This window comes from Anomaloglossus baeobatrachus, chromosome 9 (genome assembly GCF_048569485.1).
Source record: "Anomaloglossus baeobatrachus isolate aAnoBae1 chromosome 9, aAnoBae1.hap1, whole genome shotgun sequence".
Taxonomy (NCBI): domain Eukaryota; kingdom Metazoa; phylum Chordata; class Amphibia; order Anura; family Aromobatidae; genus Anomaloglossus; species Anomaloglossus baeobatrachus.
Window position 1 is genome coordinate 222,735,871 of NC_134361.1, and position 17,339 is coordinate 222,753,209.

The 17,339-nt window shown below is 54.2% G+C and overlaps 1 protein-coding gene across 2 annotated transcripts in view; it reads right to left on the minus strand.

Annotated features, from left to right (window-relative positions):
- The window catches only part of GRIPAP1 (GRIP1 associated protein 1), a 67,286-nt gene extending 50,769 nt beyond the window's left edge, over positions 1 to 16,517 (minus strand). Inside the window, exons 1-16 of one of the 2 annotated variants that reach the window (XM_075324612.1) lie at positions 16,357 to 16,517; positions 14,792 to 14,858; positions 14,227 to 14,288; positions 13,970 to 13,996; positions 13,559 to 13,666; positions 13,340 to 13,484; positions 10,709 to 10,842; positions 10,582 to 10,630; positions 10,271 to 10,341; positions 10,133 to 10,168; positions 9,909 to 9,940; positions 7,914 to 7,961; positions 7,709 to 7,808; positions 7,093 to 7,170; positions 6,870 to 6,962; positions 4,715 to 4,849 (exon numbers count right to left, since the gene is read on the minus strand). In XM_075324612.1, coding sequence (XP_075180727.1) covers positions 4,715 to 4,849; positions 6,870 to 6,962; positions 7,093 to 7,170; positions 7,709 to 7,808; positions 7,914 to 7,961; positions 9,909 to 9,940; positions 10,133 to 10,168; positions 10,271 to 10,341; positions 10,582 to 10,630; positions 10,709 to 10,842; positions 13,340 to 13,484; positions 13,559 to 13,666; positions 13,970 to 13,996; positions 14,227 to 14,288; positions 14,792 to 14,858; positions 16,357 to 16,398 — 1,227 coding nt within the window. In that variant the 5' untranslated portion in view covers positions 16,399 to 16,517. The remainder of the gene's footprint in view (positions 1 to 4,714; positions 4,850 to 6,869; positions 6,963 to 7,092; positions 7,171 to 7,708; positions 7,809 to 7,913; positions 7,962 to 9,908; positions 9,941 to 10,132; positions 10,169 to 10,270; positions 10,342 to 10,581; positions 10,631 to 10,708; positions 10,843 to 13,339; positions 13,485 to 13,558; positions 13,667 to 13,969; positions 13,997 to 14,226; positions 14,289 to 14,791; positions 14,859 to 16,356) is intronic. The other variant, XM_075324613.1, reaches the window with a different exon arrangement.
- Between the last annotated feature and the right edge of the window lie 822 nt (positions 16,518 to 17,339).

Sequence of the window (17,339 nt, forward strand, 5' to 3'; positions counted from 1 at the left end):
AATCTGCCTTCCATTTCCGTAGCCACAAGGCTCTGCGTATTGCCACCGAATTGTCGGCTGCAACCGCCGTAGGCTCGCAGAGTCCAGGACAGCATTAATAGCGTAGGACGCAAATGCCGACGTTTGAGAAGTTATGGACGCCACTTGCGGCGCAGACGTACGTGTGAGTGCGTCAATTTGCGCCTGACCAGCTGAGATAGCTTGGAGTGCCCATACGGCTGCGAATGCTGGAGCAAAAGACGCGCCGATAGCTTCATAGATGGATTTCAACCAGAGCTCCATCTGTCTGTCAGTGGCATCCTTGAGTGAAGCCCCATCTTCAACAGCAACTATGGATCTAGCCGCCAGTCTGGAGATTGGGGGATCCACCTTGGGACCCCGAGTCCCGCCCTTGACCACGTCCGGGGGGAAGGGATAACGTGTATCCTTAAGGCGCTTGGAAAAAACGCTTATCTGGACAAGCTCGGTGTTTCTGGACTGCCTCTCTGAAGTCGGAGTGGTCCAGAAACATACTCGGTGTACGCTTGGGGAACCTGAAACGGAATTTCTCCTGCTGAGAGGCTGACTCCTCCACTGGAGGAGCCGAGGGAGAAATATCCAACATTTGATGTATGGACGCGATAAGATCATTCACTATGGCGTCCCCATCAGGAGTATCAAGGTTGAGAGCGGCTTCAGGGTCAGAATCCTGATCAGCTACCTCCGCTTCATCATACAGAGAGTCCTCTCGCTGAGACCCTGAACATTGTGATGAGGTCGAGGGGATTTCCCAGCGAGCTCGCTTAGTCGGTCTGGGGCTGCGGTCCGTGTCAGAGACCTCACCCTGGGATCCATGAGACACCCCGGGAGGACATTGCTGTTCCAACTGAGGGGAACCAGGGGGCAATGATTCCACAGTGCCCATGGTCTGAGATACCGGTCTGGACTGCAAGGCTTCTAATATCTTAGCCATAGTCTCAGAAAGCCTTTCAGTAAAAACTGCAAACTCCGTCCCTGTCACCTGGACAGTGTTAGCTGGTTGTTCCCCCTGGGCCCCCCTTAGCAGAGGCTCTGGCTGAGCAAGTGCCACAGGGGCCGAGCAGTGCACACAGTGAGGGTCAGTGGAACCTGCCGGTAGCGGGGTCGTACATGCGGCGCAGGCAGCATAGTAAGCCTGTGTTTTGGCACCCCTGCCTCTTGTGGGTGCCATGCTATTATCTTCCCTGACAACACAATAGGGTATATAGCCAGAAATCCACCGTGCACCATACAGTGTAAAGTATATACCATAAACATATAATCTATAATTACACTTCTGCACAAGTGGGGCCAGCACCTCAGGTGCTGATTACCGCCCGCTTAAAGCGGTTGTGTGGCCACCAGGATCCCTGATCCCTGCCTGGGTCCCCCAGAGCTTGTCTCCCCTCTGCAGCGTCAGGGGAGCTGACAGGAATGGCTGCCGGCGTCCTGAGGAGAGGAGGGAGCCGTGGGCGTGACCCAGAAAGTGCGGGAACTGGTGCCCCACTGTGCAGAGTGAGGGGGGTGGAGTATGCAAAGCATGCTCCAGCCCTCAGTGCTGCCGTCCTGTACAGCGTCCCGCCCTTCACCTGACTGGCAGGGCTGGGGGCGGGAAGAAAAAGAGACTAGGCCGCAAAAGCCGGGGACTCGAGTTATAAGTGCGGCCGCCGTATAAGCGCGGTCGGCGCGGAAGTCCCCGGCGCACTAACAGTCCCAGCCGCGCCGCAGTGATAACAATGGCAGCGGCGGTCAGCGCGGCAGTCCCCATACACTAACACACTCAGCGACGCTGCAGTGTGTAATGGCACAAACGCAGTCAGCGCCGCGGTCCCCGGTGCACTAGCACACCCAGCCATGCTGGAGTGTTGCTGTGCGCGGTCCCCACGGGGACACAGAGTACCTCAAAGTAGCAGGGCCATGTCCCTGAACGATACTCGGCTCCTATCCAGCAGAGTCCTCAGGAGCTGTGGATGGAGCACGGTCTCATGTGCCTGGAGACCGATAGGATCCCACTTCACCCAGAGCCCTAAGGGGGATGGGGAAGGAAAACAGCATGTGGGCTCCAGCCTCCGTACCCGCAATGGATACCTCAACCTTAACAACACCGCCGACAAGAGTGGGGTGAGAAGGGAGCATGCTGGGGGCCCTGTTATGGGCCCTCTTTTCTTCCATCCGACATGGTCAGCAGCTGCTGCTGACTAAGCTGTGGAGCTATGCGTGCATGTCTGCCTCCTTCGCACAAAGCAAAAAACTGAGGAGCCCGTGGGAGCACGGGGGGTGTATACGCAGAAGGGGAGGGGCTTTACACTTTTAGTGTAATACTTTGTGCGGCCTCCGGAGGCATAGCCTATACACCCAATTGTCTGGGTCTCCCAATGGAGCGACAAAGAAATCTACATTTCTCGAGTCGATTCATTGGGGGACACAGAACCATGGGAAGACTAATGAGTAACACATTTTGTGGCGAGTACCAAAAATCTACATTTCTCATTGGTCTTCCCATGGTTCTGTGTCCCCCAATAAAGCGACCGAGAAATGTAGATTTTTGGTACTCACCATATAATCTGTTTCTCATTAGTCTTCCCATGGTTCTGTGTCCCCCAATGGGGCGACTGAGAAATGTAAATTTATGGTACTCACCATAAAAGCTGTTTCTTGTAAGGGCCGCTTTACACGCTACGAGATCGATAAAGCGATGTCATTGGGGTCATGGATTTTGTGACGCACATCCGGCTGCGTTAGCGATGTCGTTGCATGTGACACCTATGAGCGATTTTGAATCGTCGCAAAAACGTTCAAAATCGCTAATCGGTGACATGCCCCCTATTCCCAATTATCGTTGCAGCTGCATCTACGATGTTGTTCGTCGTTCCTGCGGCAGCACACATTGCTATGTGTGACACCGCAGGAACGAGGAACCTCACCTTACCTGCGGCCGCCGGCAATGAGGAAGGAAGGAGGTGGGCAGGATGTTACGTCCCGCTCATCTCCGCCCCTCCGCTTCTATTGGCCGGCCCACTTAGTAACATAGTGACATTAGTGGCCTCGGTGACGCCGAACGCACCTCCCCCTTGAGGGAGGGATTGTTCGGCGGTCACAGCGACGTCGCTGAATAGGTATGTGCGTGTGACGCTGCTGTACCGATAATGTTCGCTACGGCAGCGATCACTACATATCGGCCGTACGACGGGGGCGGGTGCTATCGCGCTCGACATCGCTAGCAAATGCAAGCGATGTTGCAGCGTGTAAAACGGCCCTTAGTCTTCCCATGGTTCTGTGACCCCCAATAAAGCGACTGAGAAATGTAGATTTTTGGTACTCACCATAAAATCTGTTTCTCGTTAGTCTTCCCATGGTTCTGTGTCCCCCAATGAAGCGACTGAGAAATGTAAATTTATGGTACTCACCATAAAATCTGTTTCTCATTAGTCTACTTAAGGTTCTGTGTCCCCCAATGAAGCAATCAAGAAATGTAGATTTTTGGTACTCTCCATAAAATCTGTTTCTCTTTAGTCTTTCCCTTAGTTCTATGTCCCTCAATGAAGCGACTAAGAAATGTAGATTTTTGGTACTCTCCATAAAATCTGTTTGTCATTAGTCATTAAGATTTTGCAGGCGGCTGTGGTGCAAGACTCCGCCTGAGCCTTACTAGTGGCTTCTGTGGTGCTAACATAATTTTTACACTTCTTTTTCCTACCCTAAGGATAGTTTTAGGACCTCCCATGGTTCTGTGTCCCCCAATGAAGTGACCGAGAAATGTAGATTTTTGGAACTCACCGTAAAATCTGTTCTAGTTCGCGTTCATTATGAGACATAGCTTTCCTTAGTTGCTGGTTGGGTCTGTATTTTTGTTGTTCTTATCTTGATGACCCATTATAATTTTTTATTTGCTTTTTCTCCTCTTAGTACTTACTCACAAAACTGAGGAGGCCGGTGGCTGGCAGGCAACGTATAGCATGCTGCGGAGGAGCCAATTTTTAATTGTACGTAATACTAGTGTCAGCCTCCAGGTGGCAGCAGATTCTCCCATGGTTCTGTGTCCCCCAATGAAGCAACTGAGAAATGTAGATTTTTGGTACTCACCGTAAAGTCTGTTTCTCGTTAGTCTTCCCTGGGGGACACAGCACCCCTCTTAGTTGCCAGTTGGGTGTGTATTTCGTTGTTCTTCTCTTAATGACCTGTTATAAGTCTTTATTTGCTTTTTCTACTCTTAGTATTTTCTCACAAAACGGAGGACACCGGTGGCCAACAAGCAACATATAGACTGCTAGATAGAAGTCAATCTTTAATTCTATGTAATACTAGCGTCAGCCTACAGGTAGCAGCAGACTCTCCCATGGGTCTGTGCCCCCCCAATGAAGTGACTGAGAAATGTAGATTTTTGGTACTCACCGCAAAAGTTCTTTGTATTTTTTTTGGGGGGGGGGGGGTGTTTCTTTTACGGCGCTAATTGTGCAGTGACAATGACCTTCAGGTCAGGGTGGTTATGGCAATACCGGACTCGTATTTTTTTTAAAGATGGCAGCAACAGCGGTTTTCATCAGACCCCCAGCTGTCAAGACAATCAGAAGGGACGCCTGTCGCGGATGGCACCGGCACAGTGTATGGTACAGGCTCTGCGCCTGAGCCCGCTCCACACGAAGACACAAAAATATAAGACGCCGGTGGTGCCCGAGGGTCTGGAGATTGGGCCAGCGCCCCTGTTATTACAGCCCACCTGAAGCTGGGTTTTGAGGTCCTCTCTCTGGGCCAGCAGTGCCTCCTTCTCGTTCTGCTGCTGCTGCACTTCTGCCGTCAGCGCCGCACTCTGGTCCCGTAATAAGCCGAGCTCCTGTGTTCTGGACGTCTGAATCTAAGTCATAAAAAAGGAAAGGTTATAATGGACCCCGAGAACAGCAGCGCACAGAAAACAGTCACACGGGACCGTGCGGCCCACGAGGAAGGATGTAGGGGGGAAGCCATGCATATCGTCTGGTGGGATGAGATGAGGAACACGAGAGAGGAGGAACGCGAGAGAGGAGGGACGCGATTGAGGAGGGACGCGAGAGAGGAGGGACGCGAGAGAGGAGGGACGCGAGAGAGGAGGGACGCGAGAGAGGAGGAACGCGAGAGAGGAGGAACGCGAGAGAGGAGGAACGCGAGAGAGGAGGAACGCGAGAGAGGAGGAACGCGAGAGAGGAGGAACGCGAGAGAGGAGGAACGCGAGAGAGGAGGAACGCGAGAGAGGAGGAACGCGAGAGAGGAGGAACGCGAGAGAGGAGGAACGCGAGAGAGGAGGAACGCGAGAGAGGAGGCACGCGAGAGAGGAGGAACACGAGAGAGGAGGAACCCGAGAGATGAGGAACACGAGAGAGGAGGAATACGAGAGACATGAGGAACACGAGAGAGGAGGAACGTGAGAGAAGAGGAACGCGAGAGAGGAGGAACGCGAGAGAGGAGGAACACGAGAGACGAGAGACGAGGAACACGAGAGAGGAGAAACCCGAGAGAGGAGGAACCCGAGAGAGGAGGAACACGTGACAGGAGGAACCCGTGAGAGGAGGAACCCGAGAGAGGAGGAACCCGAGAGAGGAGGAACCCGAGAGAGGAGGAACCCGAGAGAGGAGGAACGCGAGAGAGGAGGGACGCGAGAGACGAGGGACGCGAGAGACGAGGGACGCGAGAGACGAGGGACGCGAGAGACGAGGGACGCGAGAGACGAGGGACACGAGAGACACGAGAGACGAGGGACACGAGAGACGAGGGACACGAGAGACGAGGGACACGAGAGACGAGGGACACGAGAGACGAGGGACACGAGAGACGAGGGACACGAGAGACGAGGGACACGAGAGACGAGGGACACGAGAGACGAGGGACACGAGAGACGAGGGACACGAGAGACGAGGGACACGAGAGACGAGGGACACGAGAGACGAGGGACACGAGAGACGAGGGACACGAGAGACGAGGGACACGAGAGACGAGGGACACGAGAGACGAGGGACACGAGAGACGAGGGACACGAGAGACGAGGGACACGAGAGACGAGGGACACGAGAGACGAGGGACACGAGAGACGAGGGACACGAGACGAGGGACACGAGAGACGAGGGACACGAGAGACGAGGGACACGAGAGACGAGGGACACGAGAGACGAGGGACACGAGAGACGAGGGACACGAGAGACGAGGGACACGAGAGACGAGGGACACGAGAGACGAGGAACACGTCAGACGAGGAACACGTCAGACGAGGAACACGTGAGACGAGGGATACGTGAGATGAGGGATACGTGAGGTAGAAAAGTTGATGAGGATCAGGAATAATTTGTTACGGTCACTAAAGTTTGATATGTTGGTGTCGCCCCCTGTTCAGTCCGGACCCCCATCAATCGCTCGAGGAAGAGCTCAGGTGCTCAGTGAGCCATGTACCGACCCACAGACTTGAGGTCTTCTGGTTTGAGTGACTGGTGGGGTGAAAACATATCGAAAAATATCACTTTATGATCTGACCTCCGGGACCCCCACGGAGCAATTTGGATTTTCGTTGCGCAGCGGCATCCTGTCCACCGGCTGTTTTGGAGGAACAGCTCTGTGATGAGGCTGCGGAGTTAAATCAGGTTCAGTGTGAGGGTCCCTGCGGTCAGACCCCCACTGATTATGAATGGATACTTATCCTACTGATCCACCATCACTTTAAGATATGGAAATATCCCTTTAAGACACCCGCAGATGGATGGATGTATATTACACTTGTTGCTTCCCTTTTCTGCCCAATTTTTGGCCCATCCTAGGGGGTCCCGTGAACGTCCATTAATGATTTTTACGCTTTGCCCGGTGTGATTGAGGTGATGGTGGTATGACCTGGGTGATGTTGGGGGGTGCAGTACCTGCTCCAGGGCGGCTAGGTTGGTACGCAGGGCATCGTTCTCTGACAAAATGTTGTCAACTTGCTCCTGGCTCTCGGCGCTTTGCCACGCTACCTACACCCGGGGAAGGCGGCAACACAGAGAAAGCAGAGGCGACCGGAGGAGAGCGGGAAAGAGAGTTCAGTGATAGCAACGGACGATGGCGCTCAGTGGAGCCAGGCCCTGTGGGCAGTGCCCTGCCTACCTGATCCTGGAGACCCTGAAGCGACTTCTCGTGGTCTTGTTTCAGGCTCTGGATCTGCTCATTCAGCTCAGTGCAGGTCTGTAGAGAGAAAGCTTAATGTGAGACAGCGGCTCCTTCCTGTGAGGCAGCGGCTGCTTCCTGTGAGGCAGCGGCTGCTTCCTGTGAGGCAGCGGCTGCTTCCTGTGAGGCAGCGGCTCCTTCCTGAGAGGCAACTACAAACCTGAGCAGCCACTGGACACTGCTTTATCTGCCCACTGCGACAATTCATGTGTAGGCAGTATCAATATGCACCACCCGCTATACAATGTACTGCACCATTATGCAGCACAGATTTGTTATAGGTTCATTCCAATATTTCACAGACGGGAAGGCCAAGAAATGATAGAAGGGGGTGAGGTAACCAATATCAGATCAGTGGGGGTCCGACAGCCGTGACCCCCATGATCAGGTGTTGGATAGCGGCTGGGGTGCTGTTGAGCTCCGTTCCATGATTGGGGTGTACCAGGTGTCGTACCCCCACCTATGACCTATCCTTAGAGTAGGTAGACAATATGAGATGCCAGGACCACCCCTTTAATTGGAGGCCCTGCCTTCCTGACCTCTGTATACTCGGTACCTGCTGGGCCGCGCTCAGGTCCTGCTGCAGCTTCTGGTTCCGGGAGGCCGAGGCTCGCAGCTCTTCCTCTTTTCTTTGCTGGATTTCCTCTATTTTCGTCCTGGTTTATAGACAGTGAGGTCAGAAGTTTGCGGTGATGAGAACCTGTCCTCCCCCGACCGGAGGATGATGATGATGATGATGAGGATGAGGAGGATGGACTCACCTGCTGTCGTTGTACAGCGCCTCCTTGTCTGTCTGGAGACGGAGGTAACTGCGGAGGAAAAAAGAAGAAGTCAGACATGAAGGGACGACAGACAGGGCACTGCACGGCTGCTCCAACTCCAGAGATACCAGAGCCGCAGGGCAAGATCCTAACCTCTGCTCTACCTATGGGAGGCACAGGTAAAGAAGCCGGGGGGCACGGAGAAACAAGCCGGGGGGCACGGAGAAACAAGCCGGGGGGCACGGAGAAACAAGCCGGGGGGCACGGAGAAACAAGCCGGAGGGTACGGAGAAACAAGCCCGGGGGGCACGAAGAAAGAAGCTGGGGGGCCACAGGGAAACAAGCCGGGGGACACGGAGAAAGAAGCCCGGGGACACGGAGAAAGAAGCCGGGGGGCCACGGGGAAACAAGCCGGGGGACATGGAGAAAGAAGCCTGGGGACACGGAGAAAGAAGCCGGGCGACACGGAGAAAAAAGCCAGGCAACACGGAAAAAAAAGCCAGGGGGGACGGAGAAAGAAGCCGGGGGGCCACGGGGAAACAAGCCGGGGGGGCACGGAGAAACAAGCCGGGGGGGCACGGAGAAACAAGCCGGGGGGGCACAGAGAAACAAGCCGGGGGGGCACAGAGAAACAAGCCGGGGGGCACGGAGAAAGAAGCCGGGGGGGCACGGAGAAAGAAGCCGGGGGGGCACGGAGAAAAAAGCCGGGCGACACGGAGAAAAAAGCCGGGCGACACGGAGAAAGAAGCCCGGGGACACGGAGAAAGAAGCCGGGCGACACGGAGAAAGAAGCCGGGCGACACGGAGAAAGAAGCCGGGGCGACACGGAGAAAAAAGCCAGGGGGGACGGAGAAAGAAGCCAGGGGGACGGAGAAAGAAGCCCGGAGGGCACGGGGAAAGAAGCCGGGCGACACGGAGAAAAAAGCCGGGCGACACGGAGAAAGAAGCCGGGCGACACGGAGAAAGAAGCCGGGCGACACGGAGAAAGAAGCCGGGCGACACGGAGAAAGAAGCCGGGCGACACGGAGAAAGAAGCCGGGGCGACACGGAGAAAAAAGCCAGGGGGGACGGAGAAAGAAGCCCGGAGGGCACGGGGAAAGAAGCCGGGCGACACGGAGAAAGAAGCCGGGGCGACACGGAGAAAAAAGCCAGGGGGGACGGAGAAAGAAGCCCGGAGGGCACGGGGAAAGAAGCCCGGAGGGCACGGGGAAAGAAGCCGGGGGGCACGGAGAAAGAAGTTGGGGGGGCACAGAGAAAGAAAAGACGGGGGCAAAGTGAGAAAAGAAAAGCCAGGGGCAGGGGTATGAGGAAAGACGTTGGGGTGCATGAAGAGAGAGAAGCCAGGGGGGGGCGCGAGAGGAGAGAAGCCGAGGAGGGCGCGAGAGGAGAGAAGCCAGGGGGGGGCGCGAGAGGAGAGAAGCCGAGGAGGGCGCGAGAGGAGAGAAGCCGAGGAGGGCGCGAGAGGAGAGAAGCCGAGGAGGGCGCGAGAGGAGAGAAGCCGAGGAGGGCGCGAGAGGAGAGAAGCCGAGGAGGGCGCGAGAGGAGAGAAGCCGAGGAGGGCGCGAGAGGAGAGAAGCCGAGGAGGGCGCGAGAGGAGAGAAGCCGAGGAGGGCGCGAGAGGAGAGAAGCCGAGGAGGGCGCGAGAGGAGAGAAGCCGAGGAGGGCGCGAGAGGAGAGAAGCCGAGGAGGGCGCGAGAGGAGAGAAGCCGAGGAGGGCGCGAGAGGAGAGAAGCCGAGGAGGGCGCGAGAGGAGAGAAGCCGAGGAGGGCGCGAGAGGAGAGAAGCCGAGGAGGGCGCGAGAGGAGAGAAGCCGAGGAGGGCGCGAGAGGAGAGAAGCCGAGGAGGGCGCGAGAGGAGAGAAGCCGAGGAGGGCGCGAGAGGAGAGAAGCCGAGGAGGGCGCGAGAAGAGAGAAGCCGAGGGGCGTGAGAGGAGAAGCCGAGGGGCGTGAGAGGAGAAGCCGAGGGGCGTGAGAGGAGAAGCCGAGGGGCTCTCACCTGTCATGTTTCTTCTTTAACTTTTCAGAAATCTAATCACAAAGAAAAGGAAGAATCAATATTCACAAATATAGAAAACAAAAATCCAACAATTCACCTCTCAGGTCTGCGGATGCACTAATCCTCTGCAGCAGACCCTCAGCTGTGAGACACCTGACGTCTCTCTGTGTCTGGAGCAGTCTTAATAATGGTCGTATTAGAGAATCGCAGACATTAGCTCGTACCTTGGTGGTCTCCTCCTGCAGTTTGGAGAGATCCCCCTGCAAAGGGAAGAAAAAAGAGCATTGGTGCCGGTGTCCGGCCCTGGTGTATGGAGGACACCGGCCCAGCAGGGGTATAATCCCGATGGGGGCAGCACTGACCTGTAGGGCGCTTATTTTATCTCTCAGCAGTTTGTTCTCTTCCGTCTGTGTCGCCAGTTTCAGCGTTATGCCTGAAGAAATCGAAAAAAAGCACCATGCTTTACACTGCAGCTCTGATCCATAAGGACACGGCTATAAATCAAGGACTCCTTGTGCCTATTCCACTCTGAAATCATCTAATATACAGCTCTATGCGGCTGCTCTGACTCTCCGCTGTACTTTACACTGCAGCGCTGCTTGTTCACGCTGGAAGCTGCGTATACGCACATGCAGGGGGTCTGGTCACACGCGCGGTCCCGGACCCCACTCACCTTGCAGGTTGTCGTCTCGGGGCTCCCAGCTGCTGGACTGTTCCCCATCCTATAAGAGACAACAGGTCACAAGAGCCCCCTCCCTATACACAGCCCCTCCGCAGTGACGCCGCGCTGTGCAGACCACCTGCTGTGGGGGGCGCTGTCCATCCGTCTGTCCGTCCTCGCTCTCCCGGCCTGCGTGCGCGCTGCGGAGACCATTGGCCGGCGATTCTTGGCTCCGCAGTGACGCTATTTCCTTCTCGTGACGTTCCTGAATGGCTGCAAAGCACAAATCGGAACGTTCACCCAGCTTTCCCATTAATAGTCACCCAGCTTTCCCATTAATAGTCACCCAGCTTTCCCATTAATAGTCACCCAGCTTTCCCATTAATAGTCACCCAGCTTTCCCAGATAATAGTCACCCAGCTTTCCCATTAATAGTCACCCAGCTTTCCCAGATAATAGTCACCCAGCTTTCCCATTAATAGTCACCCAGATTTCCCAGATAATAGTCACCCAGCTTTCCCATTAATAGTCACCCAGCTTTCCCATTAATAGTCACCCAGCTTTCCCATTAATAGTCACCCAGATTTCCCATTAATAGTCACCCAGCTTTCCCATTAATAGTCACCCAGATTTCCCAGATAATAGTCACCCAGCTTTCCCATTAATAGTCACCCAGCTTTCCCATTAATAGTCACCCAGCTTTCCCAGATAATAGTCACCCAGCTTTCCCAGATAATAGTCACCCAGCTTTCCCATTAATAGTCACCCAGCTTTCCCAGATAATAGTCACCCAGCTTTCCCAGATAATAGTTACCCAGCTTTCCCATTAATAGTCACCCAGCTTTCCCATTAATAGTCACCCAGCTTTCCCATTAATAGTCACCCAGCTTTCCCATTAATAGTCACCCAGCTTTCCCATTAATTGTCACCCAGCTTTCCCAGATAATAGTCACCCAGCTTTCCCATTAATAGTCACCCAGCTTTCCCAGATAATAGTCACCCAGCTTTCCCATTAATAGTCACCCAGCTTTCCCATTACTATTGTCACCCAGCTTTCCCATTACTATTGTCACCCAGCTTTCCCATTACTATTGTCACCCAGCTTTCCCACTACTATTGTCACCCAGCTTTCCCATTACTATTGTCACCCAGCTTTCCCATTACTATTGTCACCCAGCTTTCCCATTACTATATTCACCCAGCTTACCCATTACTATTGTCACGTAGCTTTCCCATTACTATTGTCACCCAGCTTTCCCATTACTATTGTCACCCAGCTTTCCCATTACTATTGTCACGTAGCTTTCCCATTACTATTGTCACCCAGCTTTCCCATTACTATTGTCACCCAGCTTTCCCACTACTATTGTCACCCAGCTTTCCCATTACTATTGTCACCCAGCTTTCCCATTACTATTGTCACGCAGCTTTCCCATTACTATTGTCACCCAGCTTTCCCATTACTATTGTCACGTAGCTTTCCCATTACTATTGTCACCCAGCTTTCCCATTACTATTGTCACCCAGCTTTCCCATTACTATTGTCACCCAGCTTTCCCATTACTATTGTCACCCAGCTTTCCCACTACTATTGTCACCCAGCTTTCCCATTACTATTGTCACGCAGCTTTCCCATTACTATTGTCACCCAGCTTTCCCATTACTATTGTCACGTAGCTTTCCCATTACTATTGTCACCCAGCTTTCCCATTACTATTGTCACCCAGCTTTCCCATTACTATTGTCACCCAGCTTTCCCATTACTATTGTCACCCAGCTTTCCCATTACTATTGTCACCCAGCTTTCCCACTACTATTGTCACCCAGCTTTCCCATTACTATTGTCACGCAGCTTTCCCATTACTATTGTCACCCAGCTTTCCCACTACTATTGTCACGCAGCTTTCCCATTACTATTGTCACGCAGCTTTCCCATTACTATTGTCACCCAGCTTTCCCACTACTATTGTCACGCAGCTTTCCCATTACTATTGTCACCCAGCTTTCCCACTACTATTGTCACGCAGCTTTCCCATTACTATTGTCACGCAGCTTTCCCATTACTATTGTCACGCAGCTTTCCCATTACTATTGTCACCCAGCTTTCCCATTACTATTGTCACCCAGCTTTCCCATTACTATTGTCACCCAGCTTTCCCATTACTATTGTCACCCAGCTTTCCCATTACTATTGTCACCCAGCTTTCCCATTACTATTGTCACGCAGCTTTCCCATTACTATTGTCACGCAGCTTTCCCATTACTATTGTCACGCAGCTTTCCCATTACTATTGTCACGCAGCTTTCCCATTACTATTGTCACCCAGCTTTCCCATTACTATTGTCACGCAGCTTTCCCATTACTATTGTCACGCAGCTTTCCCATTACTATTGTCACCCAGCTTTCCCATTACTATTGTCACCCAGCTTTCCCATTACTATTGTCACGTAGCTTTCCCATTACTATTGTCACCCAGCTTTCCCAGATAATAGTTACCCAGCTTTCCCAGATAATAGTTACCCAGCTTTCCCAGATAATAGTTACCCAGCTTTCCCAGATAATAGTTACCCAGCTTTCCCAGATAATAGTCACCCAGCTTTCCCAGATAATAGTTACCCAGCTTTCCCAGATAATAGTTACCCAGCTTTCCCAGACGTGTGATTGGCAAATCTAACTAAAGAGGCAGGAGCTGCACTGACGCATATCCAGGCAGATTTGCCGTTCAGAACCTGGGAAAGCTGGGTGATAATCGTCAATAATGAGTCTTACATCCCATAGTCCTCTGCAGCGCGGTGTTCTCCGCCTGGAGTCGTCTCAGCTCGCCCTCCGCAGCTCCGGGGACCCCCTCCTGAGCCGGACCCCCGTCCTTCAGCTGCTGGTTTTCGGCTTCCAGTTGCTCAATTTGGGAGCACAGCTGCGTAAGAAGACGTGAGTGAGCGCGGCAGCGGGGAGTGAAGCCCCCCGGACCCCCCTGACGTCTCCGGGTACCTTGGACAGCTCCTGCATCAGCGTGCTGTTCTGCAGCCGGAAGTCGTCCTCCTGACTGTGCAGCTTTCCTTGGAGCATTTCGTTCTCCCCCAATAACGCCTCCACCTCCTGCGGGAGCAGCGAGCAAAAAACTCAGACCCACGCCCCCTCTGACGCCCCCAAAACACATAACAACGCAGCCCCAAAAGTGCCGCAAACTTTACATCCCCTCCTGCTCGTATAATCCAGATCGGAGAAGAAGGAGTTCAGCTCTGGAGCACTTAATACAGCATTTAAACTTACTGCATAAAGATAATGCATCATTATCACCAGGCATCCTCTGGAGGGGACAGGAAGCCCCCCGGGGGACAATACAAAATACCCGCCCTATGCAATCATTGCTCCCTCTCCTTTCGGGGGGTCCCGGCTTACCTGGGCTTTCTTGCTTTTGCTGAGGGCCTGTGAATAAAACAGAAACAGTGAGATAGATGCGGAGAGCAGGGGGTCCCCCGACCACAGACAGCATGCAGGGGTGGTCACATGATCATGCTGCAGACGATCAGCCTCCGGGTGAGGGCCCTGACATCTATGGATGGGGAAGCAGCCAATCAGATCGGCTCGTTCACCCTCCAAAAAGTCTCTTCTCAGCCCCGATTCTGAGGAATCCCCATAATCCCCGGCGGCGTCACCTTCTGGGCCTTCTGGTACTCCTTCTCCATGGACACATGTTTCTGCCGCAGCGACGTGAGCTCTGGAGAAAGAAGAGGTGCAAGGAAATCACTGGCGGGTAACACCGGACGGCACGGGAGGGGGTCCCCCAAATAAATGGACACATTACAGGGGTTCTGCAGCATCTTGTATATATGGGCAATACGGTTGGTAAAGGGGTCGGCGTCCAATTACTTACGACCAGTGCAGGGCATTGTGCCCCACCTCGGGTCCGATTAATCACAGCCAGTGCAGGGCATTGTGCCCCACCTCGGGTCCGATTAATCACAGCCAGTGCAGGGCATTGTGCCCCACCTCGGGTCCGATTAATCACAGCCAGTGCAGGGCATTGTGCCCCACCTCGGGTCCGATTAATCACAGCCAGTGCAGGGCATTGTGCCCCCCAATGCAGAACTGCCCAGCCCCTTTAATGGCTGTTTTCCAGGGAAGAGGGGTCTGACAACCACTGGGGACCAAGTTGTCAGCCATGACTATAAAACATCACAGGGAGAATCCCTTTAAGAGAGGGGGAGGGGTCGCACTCACCCTGGGTGTTTTTCCGCAGGTTGTCGGACAGCTGGTAGTTCTGGGTCCGGAGCTCCAGGAGCTGAGCCTGCGATAGAAGGAAGGGCTGATAACAGAGAACAATATACACAGTGCAGACCTCGCTGACCTGACACACCACTCTCCGGTCACATGGACCCCGAGGGCGGCTGAACTAATGGAGCGGACATGTGACCAGCGAGCACCGCGGGATGCTGGGAAATCAGAGGAATGTGCGGAATGTGCGGGGGAGCGGGCGACACCCGATGGACGGGTCACTACCGCCGCCCTCAGGGGGTCACCCAGCACTCCACACACCGCTCCACGGGTGACCCGGCAGTGCGCCAACCGGACACACCGGGAATCTGACCGCAGGCGACCACTGAGCTGACAATCTAATCATTGACCCGACACCTGCATCGACACAACGACCAGTGACAGCACTGGCACCCGGCACTGACTGATGACATCACCGGCACCCTGTACTGACTGATGACATCACCGGCACCCTGTACTGACTGATGACATCACCGGCACCCTGTACTGACTGATGACATCACCGGCACCCTGTACTGACTGATGACATCACTGGCACCCTGTACTGACTGATGACATCACTGGCACCCGGTACTGACTGATGACATCACCGGCACCCGGTACTGACTGATGACATCACTGGCACCCGGCACTGACTGATGACATCACTGGCACCCGGCACTGACTGATGACATCACTGGCACCCTGTACTGACTGATGACATCACTGGCACCCGGCACTGACTGATGACATCACTGGCACCCGGCACTGACTGATGACATCACTGGCACCCTGTACTGACTGATGACATCACTGGCACCTGGTACTGACTGATGACATCACCGGCACCCTGTACTGACTGATGACATCACCGGCACCCGGTACTGACTGATGACATCACCGGCACCCTGTACTGACTGATGACATCACCGGCACCCTGTACTGACTGATGACATCACCGGCACCCTGTACTGACTGATGACATCACCGGCACCCGGTACTGACTGATGACATCACCGGCACCCTGTACTGACTGATGACATCACCGGCACCCGGTACTGACTGATGACATCACCGGCACCCTGTACTGACTGATGACATCACCGGCACCCTGTACTGACTGATGACATCACTGGCACCCTGTACTGACTGATGACATCACCGGCACCCTGTACTGACTGATGACATCACTGGCACCCTGTACTGACTGATGACATCACCGGCACCCTGTACTGACTGATGACATCACCGGCACCCTGTACTGACTGATGACATCACTGACACCCTGTACTGACTGATGACATCACTGACACCCTGTACTGACCGATGATATCACAGCCCCTGCTCTCTGCACAATGACTGGCATTCGGCAGCTGCTCCTCCGTCTCCATTCATTCCCTGTGATGCAGAAACTAATGACATTCGGGGCTGCTGCGCTTCACTGAACCCTCCCGAGCAGCTCACACATGACGTCAGTGTGTTGTTTGTCATGACGTCACGCGTCACCTGAGCAGGCCTCAGCGCACCGCTACCTGCATCCGCTGGAACTCGTCCTCAGACAGAGCCTGCGCCATCTTCCTGTCCCCCTCTGCGGACACCGGCAGTGCACCCCTCCGCTTCCCTGTTCAATGGTATCGTCCAGGCAGCCACCACCATAGAGAGAAGCCGACAACAGACAGGAACTGGGCGATACCAGAGAGGCTGCTGCTGCGGGGATAGAGCGGCTGCGGGGCGCGTGCTGACACCTGCTGGCCGTGTGCGGTACTGCGGCTTCATCTCCAGCAGTGCACACAACGCGGTTTACATTGGATGCAATAGTAACGAACTCCCAGCTGTGTGTATACTGAAACAAGCAGAGACAACAGAGACAGCATAGAGAGCGAGCAGAGACAACATAGAGAGCGAGCAGAGACAGCACAGAGAGCGAGCAGAGACAGCATAGAGAGCGAGCAGAGACAGCATAGAGAGCATAGAGAGCGAGCAGAGACAGCATAGAGAGTGAGCAGAGACAGCACAGAGAGCGAGCAGAGACAGCATAGAGAGCGAGCAGAGACAGCACAGAGAGCGAGCAGAGACAGCATAGAGAGCGAGCAGAGACAGCATAGAGAGCGAGCAGAGACAGCACAGAGAGCGAGCAGAGACAGCATAGAGAGCGAGCATAGACAACAGAGACAGCATAGAGAGCGAGCAGAGACAGCATAGAGAGCGAGCAGAGACAGCATAGAGAGTGAGCAGAGACAGCACAGAGAGCGAGCAGAGACAGCATAGAGAGCGAGCAGAGACAGCACAGAGAGCGAGCAGAGACAGCACAGAGAGCGAGCAGAGACAGCATAGAGAGCGAGCAGAGACAGCATAGAGAGCATAGAGAGTGAGCAGAGACAGCATAGAGAGTGAGCAGAGACAGCATAGAGAGCGAGCAGAGACAGCATAGAGAGCATAGAGAGTGAGCAGAGACAGCATAGAGAGCGAGCAGAGACAGCATAGACAGCATAGAGAGCGAGCAGAGACAGCATAG